The 18,155-nt window shown below is 44.4% G+C and overlaps 1 protein-coding gene across 11 annotated transcripts in view; it reads left to right on the top strand.

Moving 5' to 3' along the window:
* MYBPC1 (myosin binding protein C1) overlaps nucleotides 1-18,155 on the top strand; it is a 194,854-nt gene that overhangs the window by 98,669 nt on the left and 78,030 nt on the right. For all 11 annotated transcript variants that reach the window (XM_069764291.1, XM_069764289.1, XM_069764287.1 and 8 more), the window contains 7 exons: nucleotides 1,861-2,027; nucleotides 2,258-2,420; nucleotides 11,827-11,933; nucleotides 12,036-12,172; nucleotides 12,268-12,427; nucleotides 13,291-13,395; nucleotides 13,615-13,803. In XM_069764291.1, coding sequence (XP_069620392.1) covers nucleotides 1,861-2,027; nucleotides 2,258-2,420; nucleotides 11,827-11,933; nucleotides 12,036-12,172; nucleotides 12,268-12,427; nucleotides 13,291-13,395; nucleotides 13,615-13,803 — 1,028 coding nt within the window. The remainder of the gene's footprint in view (nucleotides 1-1,860; nucleotides 2,028-2,257; nucleotides 2,421-11,826; nucleotides 11,934-12,035; nucleotides 12,173-12,267; nucleotides 12,428-13,290; nucleotides 13,396-13,614; nucleotides 13,804-18,155) is intronic.

Raw genomic sequence — 18,155 nt, 5'->3', positions numbered from 1 at the left:
GTGCCCAGACAAACCTTAGAATGAATCCTCATGCTGTGGGGAAACCTAAACTGACTGCACCCGATCAGCTCTGCTGCATCTGCCTCGTCTTGTTCCTACTAACACTGTCTTGTCCAGCTTTACTCTCCGCTCAGTTCACTGACAAGACTCCTCTCCAAGCTTGTACTTGACTGAATTCTAGACTCTAACTGAACTCCTTGTTCCCCAAAAAGCTTTTATATAAAACCTGGTCTAACCCCTCCCAAACTGTGGGCTAATCCTAACTCTAGTAAAGGGAACCTGTCACCCCCAAAATCGATGGTGAGGTAAGCTCACCGTCATCAGGGGCTTATCTACAGCATTCTGTAATGCTGTAGATAAGCCCCCGATGTAACCTGAAAGAGGAGAAAAAGAGGTTAGATTATACTCACCCAGGGGCGGTCCCGCTGCCAGTCCGGTCAAATGGGTGTCTCAGGTCTGCCCTCAACAGGGCAGACAAAGTACGCCTGCACCGGGGCCGCGGCGTGAAGACCAGAAGAGGACGTCATGGAATGAAGATGGGAGGCGCTGTTCCGGACCTGAGACACCCATCGGAATAGGACCGCCCCTGGGTGAGTATAATCTAACCTCTTTTTCTCCTCTTTCAGGTAACATCGGCGGCTTATCTACAGCATTACAGAATGCTGTAGATAAGCCCCTGATGACGGTGAGCTTACCTCACCATCGATTTTGGGGGTGACAGGTTCCCTTTAACTATCTAATCCCTAGTGTAGTCTAAACTATATCCCTATACTTAATGTGGTCTTCCTAGTGGACAGACCTCCTGCATTCCCAGGGAGGACCTTAGGCATAGCCTATAGGTGAACCGAACACACAACACCAGCCATAGGCATAACACATAACATTCAATATTAATATTAATATTAATCAAACATAATAACCCTTCTGTTGCCACTGTGTCTTAATTACCCAGCCCCCCCCCCCCTACATGGGGGACTCCATATAAATTAGTGCGTCAGCCAGACCCACTGTCATAAAAAAAAACTTTGGTCAACCTTAAAGGGATTCTGTCAGCAGGTTTTTGCTATGTAACCTGAGGACAGCATGAAGTAGGGGTTAAAATACTGAACTCAACAATGTGTCACATTTCTGGCTGTGTGGTGGTGTTTACTTAGACTGAAGGTTTAATCATATTGCGATTAACATTGCTGAGACTATCTAGTCATGAGCAGTCTGACTCCGCCCCCTACTATGATAAGCACCTCATGGTCTGTTGCTATGTACCCAGAGAGCCTGGTGTGGGCGGGGTTAGCTTTCTTAGCTCTGCTGCATTGCTAAGGCTACGTTCACATTCGCGTTGTGCGGTGCAGCGTCGGAGACACAACGCACAACGCAAATGTAAACGCATGCACAACGCAGCGTTTTGTGACGCATGCATTCACTTTTGCATGATTTTTGGCGAAGAAAAAACTGCATCATGCAGCGTCCTCTGCGCCCTGACAGTTGCGCCACAGTGATGCATGCGTCACAAAATGCAAGAGCAACCCATGTCCATGCGCCCCCTATGTTAAATATAGGGGCGCATGACGCATGCGTCGCCGCGGCTGCCCCCGACGCAACGCTAATGTGAACGTAGCCTAAGTCTAAAAACTCTGATTCTGTCAGAATGGCTGCACCCAGTAAATAAAGTGATACATCATTGAATTCAGGGTCTCTTTGCCCACATCATGCTGCTCTTAGATGAGGTAGCAAAATCCTGGTGACAAGATTTTCTTTAACCTGTGTCCTGTGTATGGGATCCTTAAGTATTGCACTCAATCCACTAGTTATGAAAACAGTGATATACATGTTTAAATGAAAATATTATTTCTGTTATTCTAGGTTTAAAAATGGTGTGGAGATAACAAATGAGCCCAGGTCAAGATATAGGCTAAAGGTGGATGGTAAAAAGCACACACTGATTATAGATGAGGCAGACAGAGGAGATTCCGCCACCTATTCCGTGATGACCACCGGAGGTCAATCAGCAGCACAACTTCAAGTGGACTGTAAGGGGTTTTCTTAGATGTCTCATTTGTCTTCTGCTTTACAAAACGGTAGCCCTCTTGTATCTCTGATGTCTTTTTCAGTGCCTTTATGTTACTTTATTATTGATATAACCGATTATACACGGGTAATAATATTAAGAGATAGAGCTGAACTCTGTTATCACTATTTGTAAGCAGAAACCAGCAGTGAAAACTAATACCTCATAATGTGGATCTGTTTCTTATTAAAGTGCGACCACTCAAGATATTGCAGCCCCTGACTGATATGACTATCAATCTTGGCAAGGAGATCCATCTGAAGTGTGAAATCTCTGAGCATGTGCCTGGAAGATGGTATAGAAATGGACAGCTGATCCATGGCAGTGACCGTGTGAAAATATTTCATAAGGGAAGGTGAGATCACTCTAGCAAAACTGAACAATTCCTTGTATGATTGACACATAATTATCTTTCATGATATTATTTTTTTCCCTTCCCCCATGACGGCACACCTGAGAGAGGGGATCCGCCAAGCCAGGACAGGAAACCCTACTGAAAATAAAAGGACGGTACCTCTCGGTCGCTTCAGTTAGGTTTCCTGTCCTGACAGGGACCCTTGTGCTGAACACGGCGGTTTCACTTACCCAGGTCCCGCCCCGGCGTGGAAGAACAGGCAGCGCCTGTGCGTCGGAGTTCGGGTCCTGGATGCGCCGTCCGCGGGTCCCCCGGGTCTCTGCGTCCGAGCGGGCATTGGGCAGCATGGTCAGAGGGCCGGGTTCCCTTCCATGGCTGCCACCCCACCCTCCCATCTCTGCCGGCGTCCAGGTGCGGTGGCAGCTTCCGGGTCGCTCGTCTGACGTCACGCGCAAGGCACGCTGGGAATGGGCGTGCCCGCGTGACGTCGGGGGCGGGCGCCGGATCCAAGATGGTGGCGCCCATGAAGAAAACGCCGGCCGGTGAGAGGGAACTCCGGCGGCACGGCAGAGAGTGGGAGGGGTCATTAGTGGGCACCGAAGGAGGCGGGGAGTGCAGTGGTCCCCCCATAAAAGGGGGTTGGACCACAGAAGACGCGCTCATGTCCAAAAACTTCACCATGGAAGTAGGACAACAGGAGCAGCAGCAGCAGCCGCCTTCACAGCAGCAGCAGCAGCAAATGGAGCTCTCACCAGATGTCTTGCTGAGCCACCAGCATACCAGGAGCAGCCGCTCAAGTGGTAGGAACAGCAGTCGTCCTGTCCGGCAAGATTCGTCGGTGTCCAGGAGGGACGCTTCACGTGCATCTGTCCAGCCTCCAAAATCGGTACCCTTGATTGTCGGTGGTGGTGAGTGATCTACGTGAATGTCACCCTTATGGTAACAGGGTCCATTTTTGTCTGTTTTGATCACTAGGGGTCCAGGAAAGTTGGTGTTAAAACAAAGAACCGAGAGTGTGCCCTTTGTAAAAACCCGCTTGCAGTTCAGTGGCAGAAGGATCTCTGTGCTGACTGCATTAGTAAAACTATACAAGAAGAGACCCCTAATTTTGCCACTAGCCTAAAAGCCATAATACAGGCTGAAATAAAAGACTCCTTGAAATTGGCCCTTAGCGAACCAAGAAGGAGAAGCCGTAAGGCGTCCACAGAGTCAGATGCCACTCAGAGACAGGGGAGTCATAAAACATCCCGGTCTCCCTCTACCTCCTCGGCCTCTGTCCAGTCTTCAGATTCCTCCTCGGACAGTGATTCAGGAGGTCGTCCATGTTTCCCAACTGAGGACGTAGATAAATTGGTTAAAGCAGTTAGATCTGCAATAGGGCTTAAAGAGGAGAAGACACCTAGGTCACTAGAAGATGTTATGTTTGGTGGCCTAGAAGAGAAAAGGAAACGCACGTTTCCGGTTAATGCAAAAATAAAAGCGTTAATTGAGAAAGAGTGGAAAAAGCCTGAAAAAATGGGTTCTTTGCCCTCTTCATCCAAAAGGAGATATCCTTTTGAGGATAAAGACTCTTGAGTCCTGGGAGAAGATCCCTAAGATTGACGGGGCAGTAGCCAAATGTTTAAAAAGATCATCCCTTCCGTTAGAAGACTCTGGTGTTCTCAAAGACCCGCTTGACAAAAAAGCAGATAGTTTTCTGAGACACATCTGGGAAGCCTCAGCGGGGGGCCTAAAGCCGGCAATTGCTGGAACATGTACGGCCCGTGCTCTAATAGTCTGGCTACAACAGATAGAGGATCAGCTAAGAAACAAAGTACCCAGAACTGACATCCTTGCAAATATATCTTTAGTGCAAGGAGCAGCAGCTTTTTTGGCAGACTCTTCTGCGGATTCCGCAAGACTAAAAGCAAGAGCAGCGGGCTTGTCAAACACGGCAAGAAGAGCCCTTTGGCTCAAAGGTTGCCCGGGGGATTTGCCATCTAAACTCAAGCTGTGTTCTATTCCATGTGACGGCCAACTTCTCTTCGGGAAAAAACTTGAAGACATCCTGGAACATGCAGGAGATAAAAAGAAGGTTTTTCCCAACATCCCTAAAGATCCTAAAAAACCTTTTTTTCGGAGGAGAAGATATAATAGAGGTCGCCCCCCAGGGGAGAGAAAAAATTGGGACTTTAGAGATAAGAGAGGATCGGGCTATATGTTTAAAGGGCCCTCCACATCGGCAAAAAAATCCCCCCAATGACGTTACGCCAGAAGTGGGAGGAAGACTCTCCCTCTTCTTTCCGGCCTGGGTAAATATCTCCCCCAGTATCTGGGTCATGAACATCATCAAAGACGGCCTAAAAATAAAATTCGTCTGTCCACCCAGACGAAACTTTATAATAACTCCCCGACGGAAGTCCCAGCAGGAACAATCTGCCCTAGAAACCGAGATCTTGGGACTTATCCACAAAAAGGTTCTTCAAGAAGTCCCGGTTCAGGAGGAGGGAGACGGGTTTTACTCCCCCCTCTTCTTGATCCAAAAACCGGATGGTTCTTGGAGAACTATTATAAATCTAAGGAAGCTCAACCAATCTATAGAGAACTACACTTTCAAGATGAAGTCTATAAACACGACCATAAAACTTCTTTTCCAACACTGCTTCATGGCAGTAATAGACTTAAAGGATGCATACTACCATATACCAATCAGGAATATCGGAAATACTTGAGAGTAGCTCTCTATATTCAGAATCAGGTAAAGCATTATCAATATACAGCCCTTCCATTCGGCCTGTCTACAGCCCCCAGAGTTTTCACCAAAGTGATGGTGGAAGTAATGTCATACCTCCGGTCCCGGTCCCGGGATGTAGTAATTGTCCCATATCTGGACGATTTCCTGGTAATAGGGAGGTCAGAGTCCCACTGCACTCATCAAGTTTCAGTGGTAACATCAACTCTAATGGAGCTGGGTTGGTTAATAAACATCCCCAAGTCCAGACTACTGCCAGTAAAAATACAGTCCTTCCTGGGGTTAGTACTGGACTCCGAGCGTCAGCTCTGCCTCCTTCCAGAAAACAAAGTGGACAAGATAATAAACCTGCCCAGTACAGCAATACGTCAACCCGCAATTACTCTCAGAAAGGCGATGTCCCTTCTAGGCTCGTTAACATCGTGTATTCAGGCAGTAGAATGGGCACAATTCCACCTAAGACCACTACAGTGGGAAGTTCTCTCAGCTCAAAGACTATTAAGAGGGCATTTAGAAGGAAATCTATGTCTCTCCCTGGGCGTAAAGGATTCCCTAGTTTGGTGGACTGTAGAACACCACCTGACAATGGGGGTCCGGTGGAAAAATCCGGTCAAAGACATCATCATGACCGACGCAAGTGGTACAGGTTGGGGAGCTCATCTGAGGTCTCACTCTGTACAAGGTACCTGGTCCATACGAGAAAAAAACTATGGGTCAAACGAAAAAGAGCTATGGGCAGTGGAGAAAGCCCTAAGACATTTTCTTCCTTTACTCCAGGGTCGCCATACTCGAATCCTGACAGACAATCGAGCAGTGGTGGCGTATGTCAATCATCAGGGGGGACGAGGTCCAAAGGCCTCATGAATGCGTCAAAACTACTCTTCCAATTAGCAGAACAACACCTGTTATCTCTGTCGGCACTACACATCAGGGGCATAGAAAACACTCAAGCAGACTTCCTGAGTCGCAGAGGCTTAAGACAGGGGGAATGGTCCTTAAACCCCCAGATATTTCAACAAATAGTCCAAGCCTGGGGCTCACCAGAAATAGACTTGTTTGCCAACTCACACAACAAAAAAGTCAGAAAATTCTGCTCCTTGAATCCAAGAGAACATCCCTTCGCAGTAGATGCCCTACTAATACCTTGGAAGTTTTCTCTGGCCTACGCATTCCCCCCGATAGTGATGATCCCAGCTGTGATCCGGAAGATCAGAGAGGATCAGGCAAAAATTATCCTCATAGCTCCATTTTGGCCAAGGAGACCATGGTTCTCCCTTCTAAGGCAGATGTTGGTAACAGATCCATGGATTTTGCCAGAAATTCCGGACCTACTAACCCAGGGCCCAGTAACCCACTCTCAGGTGAAGGGCTTCCATCTGGCAGCCTGGAATTTGAGAGGGCGTTACTAAGTCGCCAAGGATTCTCACCAGGTTTAATCTCCACCCTGTTGAAAAGCAGAAAACCTATAACTTCTAGAATCTATGGTAGGACATGGAAAAAATTTCTTGACTTCCTGGGTGAACCATTGGGGGAGGTGGCTCCAGTGGGTCCTATCCTGGAATTTCTGCAAGCAGGATTACATCTTGGGTTAGCAACCAGCACCCTTAAAGTTCAGGTTTCAGCCTTGGGGGCACTATATAACTGTAATCTTGCCTCGAATAGATGGGTTTCATGATTTATAAAATCTTGCAGTAGATCTCGGCCGGTCGTTATCCCAAAAATCCCTCCTTGGGATCTAAATTTGGTGTTAGAAGCTCTAACTAAACACCCTTTTGAGCCCTTACAGGAGTTATCACCTAAGTTACTTACCCTTAAAACAGTTCTTCTAGTAGCCTTAACATCGGCACGTAGGGTAAGTGATTTGCAAGCCCTGTCAATATCCCCTCCTTATACTCAGGTTTTTGATGACAGGATCGTTCTAAGACCAGACCCGGCTTATCTCCCCAAGGTGGTTCAAAAGTTCCATAGGAGTCAAGAGATTACCTTACCATCTTTCTGTAGTAATCCCAAAAATCCAGGGGAACAAAAGTTCCACATGCTAGATGTGAGAAGATCTATGTTACAATACATATCTATGACTAGTCAGTGGAGGAAAGACCAAACCCTATTCATAGCCTTTTAGGGTAGCAAAAGAGGGTGTGGGGTAGCTAAAAGTACTATTGCTAGATGGATTAGGGAGGCCATTAGTTTATCCTACTCTGCGGGTGGCACTCCGGTTCCTGAAGGCATCAAGGCTCACTCTACCAGAGCCATGGCTACCTCCTGGGCGGAAAAGGCTGAGGTATCAATTGATCACATTTGCAAGGCTGCTACCTGGTCCTCACCCTCAACTTTATTCAAGCACTACCGGCTAGACCTTTCCTCCTCTGCTGACCTAACCTTTGGTAGAAGGGTACTACAAGCGGTGGTCCCTCCCTAAGGTTTCATTCTACAAAAGTCTCTCAGGTGTGCCGTCATGGGGAAGGGAAAACACCAAGGTTACTTACTGGTAGCCGGTTTTTCCGGAACCCATGACGGCACCCGTATATTCCCCCCCTTTATCACCCTTTCGGTGTGCACTATTGTTTTGGGTGCTTTTTTAGTTAATATGATGTGTTGTTGGATTGCCATGTGTACTAACCAGGGGGGCCTCTCATGCTCTGAAAACCAACTGAAGCGACCGAGAGGTACCGCCCTTTTATTTTCAGTAGGGTTTCCTGTCCTGGCTGGGCGGATCCCCTCTCTCAGGTGTGCCGTCATGGGTTCCGGAAAAACCGGCTACCAGTAAGTAACCTTGGTGTATTTTTATTACTATGCCGAAGTGCATAAACATATATGATATAATATTTGTTTAAAGCCAATCTGTCACGACATTTCACAATACAAACTGTTTACTTAAATTAGATCCATAGGTCCTACTTACTTTGAAAATCCAAGTCAGAATGGCTGTATAAATCTAAATTTGAAATAGCCATCATAAAAAGCTCAGTTTAATAGTGGGCAAGGAAAGCATGGAAACATCTAAAAATGATCATAACATACAATCATTCTGACACAGATTTTCAAAGTAATCACATGGTCTCATTAGATCTAAGAGATCTACTTCATAATGCATATAGCTTGTACTAACATCAGAGTCTGTCATCTGTCAAAGCAAGAGGACAGGTCCAATCTCTTGATAGCCCACAAAGCCCTTGGCTACTACGAGATAACAAAGAATACAGATGGCTCATAGTTATGTCCATTGAATTTATAAGTGGAGAGTTTTTCTGTTTTTCTGTTTTCCCACCTACAAAGAATGGAGAGGTCTGCCATTTTTATTGTAGGTACACTTCAATTGTTATAGACAGGGTCTAAATTAAAAAAATTAAAAAAACAGAAAATCACCTTGTATGATTTTTATATAATTAAATTGCATTTTATTGCACGAAATAAGTAATTGACCACCTACCAACCAGCAAGGATTCTGTCTCTCACAGACCTGTTAGTTTTTCTTTAAGAAGCCTCATACTCTGCACTCATTACCTGTATTAATTGTACCTGTTTGAACTAGTCACCTGTATAAAAGTCACCTGTCCACACAATCAAACACACACCAACCTCTTCACCCTGACCAAGACTAAAGAGCTGTCTAAGGACACCAGGGACAAAATTGTACACCTGCATAAGGCTGGGATGGGCTACAGGATAGTAGGCAAGCAGTTTGGTGAGAAGGCAATTATTAGAAAATGGAAGACAAGCAAGATGACTGTCAATATTCCTCGGTTTAGGGCTACATGCAAGATCTCGCCTCATGGGGTAAGGATGGTTCTTAGAAAGGTCAGGAATCATCCAAGAACTACATGGGAGGACCTAGTCAATGACCTGAAGAGAGCTGGGACCACAGTCTCAAACAATACACACTACACCATCATGGATTAGAATCCTGCAGGGCACGTAAGGATCCCCTGCTCACACTTGCACATGTCAGACCCGTTCGAAGTTTTCCAGTGACTATCTGGATGATTCAGAGGAGGCATGGGAGAAGGTCATGTGGTCAGAGGAGACTAAAATAAAACTTTTTGGTATCAACTCCACTCACCATGTTTGGAGGAAAAAGATGGAGGAGTACAACTGCAAGAACACCGTCCCAACCATGAAGCATGTTGCGGGAACATCATACTTTGGGGTTGCTTTTCTGCAAAAGGGACTGGATGAATGACCCATATTGAAGGGAGGATAGATGTATGATGCCCCAGGGTCCTGGTCGTCACAGTGGCATTGCTTTCCTCATGGGGAGAGTGATGTCACGCTTGGAAGCGATGAAGGATAACTCTCACCAGGTAACACAAACATGCAACATGTTCACACTCCAGGCCACAAGGGGGAGCTTTTGATCCTATTTCTAGGTGACTCCCCTGCATATAGAGATATATTGTGGTTTGGAGGGAAAGTTAGTCAGATGGTGCCAGACAGCAGACTGGAGCAGTCAGAGGCAGGAAGAACCTATGAAGGGCCGTGCAGCCACGAGAAAGTGCTGCAGCTCCTGGATAGAGATAATACTGAAAGCCGAACAGATTGTAGTGAGCGTGAAGGAGAGCGAAGCATAGGAGAAGGAACACCAGTGGAGCAGAGCAGTGAAGTAGCTACCTCCCTGGCTGGTGCAGATTACCAGTAGCCGGAACACCGAGGTTGTGAGGCACTCTAAGACTGACAGCAGAAACCAGCAGGACAGCTAGATTATCACCTGTCCACCCTAACACCAAGGAGGCATGGTGACACATAGAGCCCGGGTCATGATAGAGATCCTGTAAAAAGGCTTGAGTCACCTGCCATAAGGGTTTATGTCCCACCTTTATGGAGGACAGAGAGCTGTGAGGACCTTATCAGAAGCCAAAGGCAGTAAGGGACTGCAACACCACCACGCTATGAGGAAGGCTTTTAACTCCACCTGGTAAAGGGGACTCTGAATTCGCTTCCAAGCCGGCCAGACCCTGCCTGTCCTCTGATCTGGTGCCCTGGACTGTGGCTGCCTGAAGTCTTCAGTAAACAAGGTAAAGAGACTGCAACCCTGTGTCCTTGTTCTTTACTGTACCATTCACCATCTTCCATCTACACACCAGGAGCCCTGTGGGAAGTTATACCATCTAGCTGCCATAACATCACCCCAGAAGACCCCTTAAAGCAGCGTCGGTCCCCACTGACCGAATACCACAGGTGGGGTCACGAACATAAACTTTATTCAATTTTCCTTTTACATGGGTGCCCACGGCCACGGACTGGGTCGCCACTGTGACATCCCCCTGTGAACACTGGACCCGGTGGGGCGCTCCAGATGCAGTCATGTATCATGAGATTTTGGCCAACAATGTCATTTTCTCAGTAAGATCATTGCAGATGGGTCATGGCTGGGTCTTCCAGCATGACAATGACGCAAAACACACAGCCAGGGCAACTAGGGAGTGGCTCCATAAGAAGCATTTCAAGGTCTTGGAATGGCCTAGTCAGTCTCCAGACCTGAATCTGTTACAAAATCTTTGGATGGAGCAGAAACTCAATGTCGCCTAGCAACAGCCCCGACACCTGAAAGATTTGTATGGAAGAGTGGGCCAAAACCTCTGCTGCAATGTGTGCAACCTGGTCAAGAACTACAGGAAACATCTGATCTAAGTGCAAACAAAGGTTTCTGCACCAAATATTAAGTTCTGTTTTTCTATTGTAGCAAATACTTATTTCATGCAATAAAATGCAAATTAATTATGTGAAAATCATACAATTTGATCACGTGCTTCAAACAACTTTGGAAACTGCCAAAATTTTTGTCTGGACCATTTTGGGGTTTTGTGTGAAATTATGTCCAATTAGTCATTTTTCCTCACACAAAAGGAAATAAACATATGTTTAACAAAACATGTATAATTGCAATTTTCTGGAAAAAATACTTCATTTTGTGTAACAATTTCATGAATGCCAATACTTTCGGTCATCACTGTATATACAGTATATATAGGAGCCCTTCAATCACTGTTTAGCATCAAGATAGGAAGGGGGGAGACTGTTCGCATCATGTAGTGGTATAACATGAATGTTTTGTGTCGCAATGCAAAATCTCCAGCAGAGCCGCCAACTGTAACAGATCTTTAATGGTATTGGTCTCCTATGGGCCAACAAAAAACTTTTAATACCAACAGGGCTTCAAGGCATAGATGCAACTGCAACCCTTGTATCTACACTGCCCTCATGAAAAGAGTGGACTTATGACAATGATTCTGTATTTATTAATAGCTCCAATTAGCCAAAGGGTGCAATTTTTTTTTGTTTTAATTGAGCAAATAGGTGTTTCCTTCAGTTTAAAACGCAGAGTTTTGATCATCAGGGCCATGCCCCTATTGATGAATCTGCCATAGTCTGAGCCAAGCTTGACATGACTTTGAAGTGTCATCCATTGTCCCCTACTTATTTGTAGAGTCTAAGGCAAAGCATCCCACATATGGTGCTTACCCCAAACAATATATTGCTCAATTACTTATGCCAAAGACATTAACTACATTGAGACTTCTGCCAAAATAGGTTTAAATAGATGCTCAACAATCCCACACTACAATCCCAAACATGTAAGTAAAAAAAATCCAACAATTGCTCCCTAATACAAGGAGGCAATCAATAACCAAAAGAGAAATGTAACCATAATGAAAGGTTTGTTTTATCTCTTCATAGGAATCACAGATTAATTATAGCAAATTGTTTAGTGGAAGATGAAGGCGACTATGCATTCGTTCCAGATCTTTATTTAATCAATATTCCGGCAAATGTACATGTTATAGGTGAGAAAAAAAAATAATTACGGTATTACAAGGTTTATAAACATTTTTAAACTTTTACAGTTTTCAAAGTCATGGTTCTTAACTTGTACTTTTTTTCCGCAGATCCTCCCAAAATCCATTTTGATTCTCTAAATTACCCTGATAACACTGTTGTGGTAGTAGCAGGAACAAAGCTGAGACTTGAAGTGCCAGTTACTGGGGAACCTGCCCCCAAAATTATTTGGAGTAGAGGAGACAAGGTATATTTTGTGTGCACCTTTTGTCTGATGAGTGATGACTTATAACAATATGCACAGCAGTAAAGCCTTTACCATGCCTTATTTTATCCCTTCAGTGGATCACAGATCTGAGTGGTCGCATCAGGGCGGAGTCATACCCTGATCATGGGCTCCTAGTCATTGACTCTGCTGAGAAAGATGATACTGGAACATACAGAATTATGGTAAAAAATGAGGCCGGAGAAGCTGTAGCTCACATCAAAATTAAAGTTGTTGGTAAGCTAAGTAATTGCAAGTGATTTTCTTATGTACATGTCCTGTCTGTAGACTGTTGGATTTTATCTTTACTAATCAACTACAGAAAACACCAAAAAACATGGCTCCCTTTTTGGAACCAAGATTCCTTTAAGATCAAGTATGAACATTTTTGTAATACAACAGATAAAGTAGATGCATTTTTTCAGTTGTAAATTTGGAGAATAAATGGAAAGTATATATGATATGTATTGTCATGGTTGCACTGTTCATGGAAGCATGATAACTTAATAGGTCTCCATGGACAGGCTTAGCGTAAGCCATTTTGTTTACCAGATTCCAGGGGTTGCCCTGGCTTTCCCCCTCTACCCACTGAACAGAGATCAGGTCATTCTCAGGGACTGCTGGGATGGGGCCATAGAGTCAGATGCCATCTGATGGAGCAAGTTGGCAGCAAGAAGCGTCTTCATGTAGGGTCAATATCAAGAGGTCACGTCAGAGACAAAAACAGAAAAAAGTAGGTGGTGATAATACAAGGCAAGGTTAAAGAAAGGGATAAATCAGGAAACCACATCAAAAGTAAAGAATAGGGTTATGCCAGATAAGCAGACCTTATTGCCTGGCAGTGGGAATTGATTGTCAGGGGTTTAAATAGCAAGCAGCCCCACCCAGTGCTGACATCAGGAAAGAAACACAAACTAAAAGAATTTAACCCCAAAGCTTCTAAACTGGCTTGAAGCCACAAGTCCTAGGAATAGAACAGGACTGCTGAATAATCACTTTGCTTTGATCGATTGGTGAAGCAGGAGTAGAGTGGACAGGCACCGCCATGGATCTCACAGTTATATTGTGCTTGGAATAATACAATGTTTGTCTTTTTTTAGACATCCCCGATGCCCCATTAGCACCCGATGTGACCGAGGTTGGAGAGGATTGGTGTACTATGAAATGGGAGCCACCAATATATGATGGAGGATGCCCCATTCTAGGTGTGTAAATATGATCCCAATTCTCATTTGTAACTCAGTTCAGATTGAGGCATATTAACATGTATCTAGATTTGATCGTATATGACATAACACGTGACAAAATCTGCTCTTTATCAGTGAACATTTTTAGTGTGAGGGATGCAACAGTGAATTGTACATTATTTCAGAATATTTTCAATGTGTTAAGTGGAAAACAACTAATAACAATTTATTTCATAGGATACTTTATTGAAAGAAAGAAGAAACAAAGCTCCAGGTGGATGAGGCTCAATTTTGAACTATGCAAAGAAACAAACTTTGAACCCAAAAAAATGATTGAAGGTGTTGCATATGAAGTCCGTGTCTTTGCAGTCAACTCAATAGGAATTTCTAAACCAAGCATGCCCTCCAAGCCCTTCGTCCCACTGGGTGGGTGTCTGTATGAAAGAAATAGCATAACATGTTATGCACCAATAGCAATTTTGGGGATCTGCATGAAAGTTAGAAGTTGTAGATTCCCTCTTCTCCCCCTCCCCCCACAAAAATAGCAGCATAGTTAGATATTAATGAGTTAACCTTTGGAATCGCTCCTTTTATGAGTGGCAGTGTAAAGATAATAGAGCAGTACTGTGATGATAACATACAATGTCTCATTGTTTCTCTGATAAATCTTCTTAGCCTCTACTTGCTATCAGGATGGCCGGTGATAGCAGTCTTCTCTCTCTCTCTCTTTCTCTTTTCTGTAGTGTATGATCCCTTAAGGTACCGTCACACTAGACGATATCGCTAGCGATCAGTGACGTTGCAGCGTCCTCGCTAGCGATATCGTCCAGTGTGAAAGGCAGCAGCGATCAGGCCCCTGCTGTGCTGTCGCTGGTTGGGGAAGAAAGTCCAGAACTTTGTTTCGTCGCTGGACTCCCCGCAGACATCGCTGAATCGGCGTGTGTGACACCGATTCAGCGATGTCTTCGCTGTTAACCAGGGTAAACATCGGGTTACTAAGCGCAGGGCCGGACGTCACCGCTCTGCTTTCCGGCTGCCCGGCGCTCACAGCCAGACCAGAGAAGCAGAGCGCCGAGGACAGACAGCGGTAGGTAAGTATGTAGCGGTTGTTTTTTTTACTTTAACGCTGGTAACCAGGGTAAACATCGGGTTACTAAGCGCGGCCCTGCGCTTAGTAACCCGATGTTTACCCTGGTTACTGGGGACCTCGGGATCGTTGGTCGCTGGAGAGCTGTCTGCGTGACAGCTCTCCAGCGACAAAACAGCGACGCTGCAGCGATCCGGATCGTTGTCGGTATCGCTGCAGCGTCGCTTAGTGTGACGGTACCTTTATTGTCAGTGAGATCCTATCTATCTCTCTTGCCTGTAGTGCATATGTTTTTATGGTCAGTGGGGTCCTCTTTCTTTTGCCTATAGAGTGTAAGCCCTTATGATCAGCGAGGTCCTCTCTCACTCTTTTGCCTGTATAGTGTAAGCCCTTATGGTCAGCGTGGTCTCTCTTCTGTAGTGTATATCCCCTTACGTTCAGCGGGGTCCTCTCTCTCATCTGTAGAGTGTAAGCCCTTATGATCAGCGTGGTCCTGTCTCTGTTGTCTGGAGAGTTTAAGCCCTTATGGTCAGCAGGGTCCTCTCTCTCTCTCGTCTGTAGAGTGTAAGCCCTTATGGTCAGCGGGGTCCTCTGTCTCTCGTCTGTAGAGTGTAAGCCCTTATGGTCAGCAGGGTCCTCTCTCTCTCTTGTATGTAGAGTGTAAGCTGTTATGTTCAGCAGGGTCCTTTCTCTCTCTTTCTTTTTGTCTGTAATGTGTAACCCCTTATGGTCAGTGGGGTGTTTTCTCATCTGTAGAATGTAAACCCTTACGTTCAACGGGGTCCTCTCTCACTCTCTTGCCTGTATAGTGCAAGCCCATACGGTCAGCAGAGTCCTCTCTCTCTTGTATGTAGAGTTTAAGCTCTTATGGTCAGCAGGGGTATAGGGGTATAGGGGTATAGTGAAGGGGTAGAGCTATCCCATAGCCCTATTCCTAAAGGAAATGAACGGGTAGAGCTATCCAACAGCGCTATTCCTCAATATTCCTGAGTGTAAGCAAGTTCACATGGTTGAGCGCACTTGGGATCTGCCCCCAAGGCCCTGCCCATGCCCAATGTTTGGTCCGTAGACCGTGACTAGGAGTTAGTCCCGCTTTTGTGTACAAAATTTTTTGGCTTTTACAATTGTTAAAAAGCTTAATAAAAGACTTCTTTGTACACACAGTTGACAGTAAACCATTTGTCAACGTTAGGAATAAGTTTACCCTGCTTCTGTGTCTCAAATATTTTTTGTTGGCTTTTCCTTCCCATGGAGAAAGACACATATAACTACCCGTGTGAAAACACTGTGAGAGGCAAATAAATTCCTACAATATCCAAGGACTGTCCCTGAGATTTATTGATGGTCATTGCAAAAGCCAACATGACAGGAAACTGACACCATGGCATCTGGACTGGCAAGTTTTTATCTTTGGAAATCAGGTCAATTCTTGGAATAAGAACTTTCTGACCCTTTGCTTTTCCATTTAAAGCAACGGCATGAATAACGTTTGCTTTTAAGCTTTTCACATAAAGCCTTGTGCCATTACAAAGGCCATGCTTTCTGATTACGCAGGAGCATAATTACAGCTCCTGATTTCAGCTTTAGTTCATGAGGAGGCATCCCAGTGGGATTCAAAGAGTTAAGAAACTCTACAAAGTAATCTGTGAGAATCACACCCTCCTCTTCAGGAATTGTGTCAATGGAGCAATATGTTGAGTGTTCACCTTGAACTTGACTAAGAATTTTGTCACTTAAGGCGTGAACGTCATAATTCAATGGCGTAAGAATTGCTTTATTGGCATTTGCTTCTACCGCTGGATCGGTAATCTCAATTGAGTTGCCAAAAAGAGCTGTAATTAAATCACCCTCTTCAATAAAAGAATTCGGGATTTCAATTGTGTCTTCTGGTAGACCATATACATTTGACAACTCTCCATTGCCAAGTTTCAGTAACCATGAGTTGTACTCAACTTCATCCTGAGACGTTCTCATATTCTGTTGTAACTGGAACCGTGAAAACTGATTCCAGGATTTGAGTAGTTAATGGTGGACTGTACAATTTGGGCTCTTTTTCCACCTTCCACTATTATTAGGGTTTGACGAAAGTCACCACTGTTTATGAAAACTTTTCCACCAAATGGTCTTTTTTTTCCACATATGTCTTGGAACAAATTATCCACAGCGTTCATATTAAAACAGGGAGTCATTGTTACTTCATCCCAAATAACGACAGACGACTCCCTAAGCTCCTTTGCTTGAAGTGAGGTTGGCTTAATTTTTGACACTGTGGTCTCATTTGTTGTAATTCCAAGGCCAAACTTGGAATGGTAGGTGCTACCATTTTGTAGTAATGTAGCCGCCAATCCAGCGGAGTCTACTGAGCAAATAGACTTCTTTTCTGCTTGTAGTGTCTTGTGCAAGCAGTTGTACAAAAATGTCTTTCCACTGTTTCCTGGGCCGTCCAGAAAAAAAACAGTGTGAGATAGAGTCATCTGGCTGTGATACAGCATTGACTGCTTGCATAATTGCATCGAAAGCTGATTTCTGAGATTCATTAAGCAGCATCGAAAGCTGATTTCTGAGATTCATTAAGCATAGCTTTCAATTGCTCAGCATAATTCAGTTGGTCCAGTATTTCATCTGGAACATTTACTGGAGTTGGCAATCCATAGTCAGCACAGGACTTTTTATTGCTTAAGAGCACTTCATTAATATCACGAAGAGCCAGTTGCTCAGCAATTTCTGGAGTATACCGCCTGGTGTAATCCTCCATAAATTCAGTTTTATATTTTTGCCATAATGCCAATGGTTTAGCTGGTTCCCCATATACACAAATTAGAGAAAATAATTTGCAAAATTGGTAGGGGATTTGGAAAGCGATTGCATCCGTTATACCATCTTCCAATTGGGAATCGCCTTCCAAAAAATGAAGATCAATGCACACATTTTTATACGCGTCATGTACGACTCCATTGACAGTCCTTAAGTCAGCATAAGACTTTGCTCCTCTTACATGAAGTAAAAGGAGTCTTAGATAATACAGCTCACCATCTGTTAAAGAGACTGTATACATTCGGGTAATTGTTTTCCCCAATTGAGCCCGTAGTTTTTTCAATCCTTCTAGTACAGCTTTTCTATCCCAGATATAGTGTTCAGGGATTTCACTGTACAAATACTGACTGGCGGAAGCGTCAACTCTGTTTAGCTCAAAATAAGCCTGCGGAGTAGAGGCTTTTGAGTCTGAAATAACCATATCCACATTACCATCTTCGAAAAACACTTGCTGTTTTCAAGGTGAACAGCAAGCCTTTTAATGGTATGTGAAGCATCATGCATTTTATTTTTTCTGATTCTCCACATGCTCTGGCACTTATATGCTGAGAATCTAGGTACATGGCTGGTTCATTCTAGTTTAATGTATCAAACTTGATATTGGCACAGTCATGTCCTTTGTATACATATTTACATATTTGAAAGGATATTTAACACTTTTTATTGAAGCACATATCTCAACATTGATATGGCAATTGTACTTGAGTAATAAATAAGGGTTGTATGGAACTACCCGTCTATTGTCGATTTCTCTCGTTCCTCGTCTGGTTTTCCTAGTATTGCATCGACGGTACTGTGGATAACCATCAACATTGGGGTTTATCTCTGTATTAAATTCCTTTGGGAATTTTTTTGCACATTGACCATCTGTCATGCA

Source organism: Ranitomeya imitator, chromosome 4 (genome assembly GCF_032444005.1).
Source record: "Ranitomeya imitator isolate aRanImi1 chromosome 4, aRanImi1.pri, whole genome shotgun sequence".
NCBI classification, from domain to species: Eukaryota; Metazoa; Chordata; class Amphibia; order Anura; family Dendrobatidae; genus Ranitomeya; species Ranitomeya imitator.
This window is presented reverse-complemented; position numbering and strand designations above follow the sequence as displayed.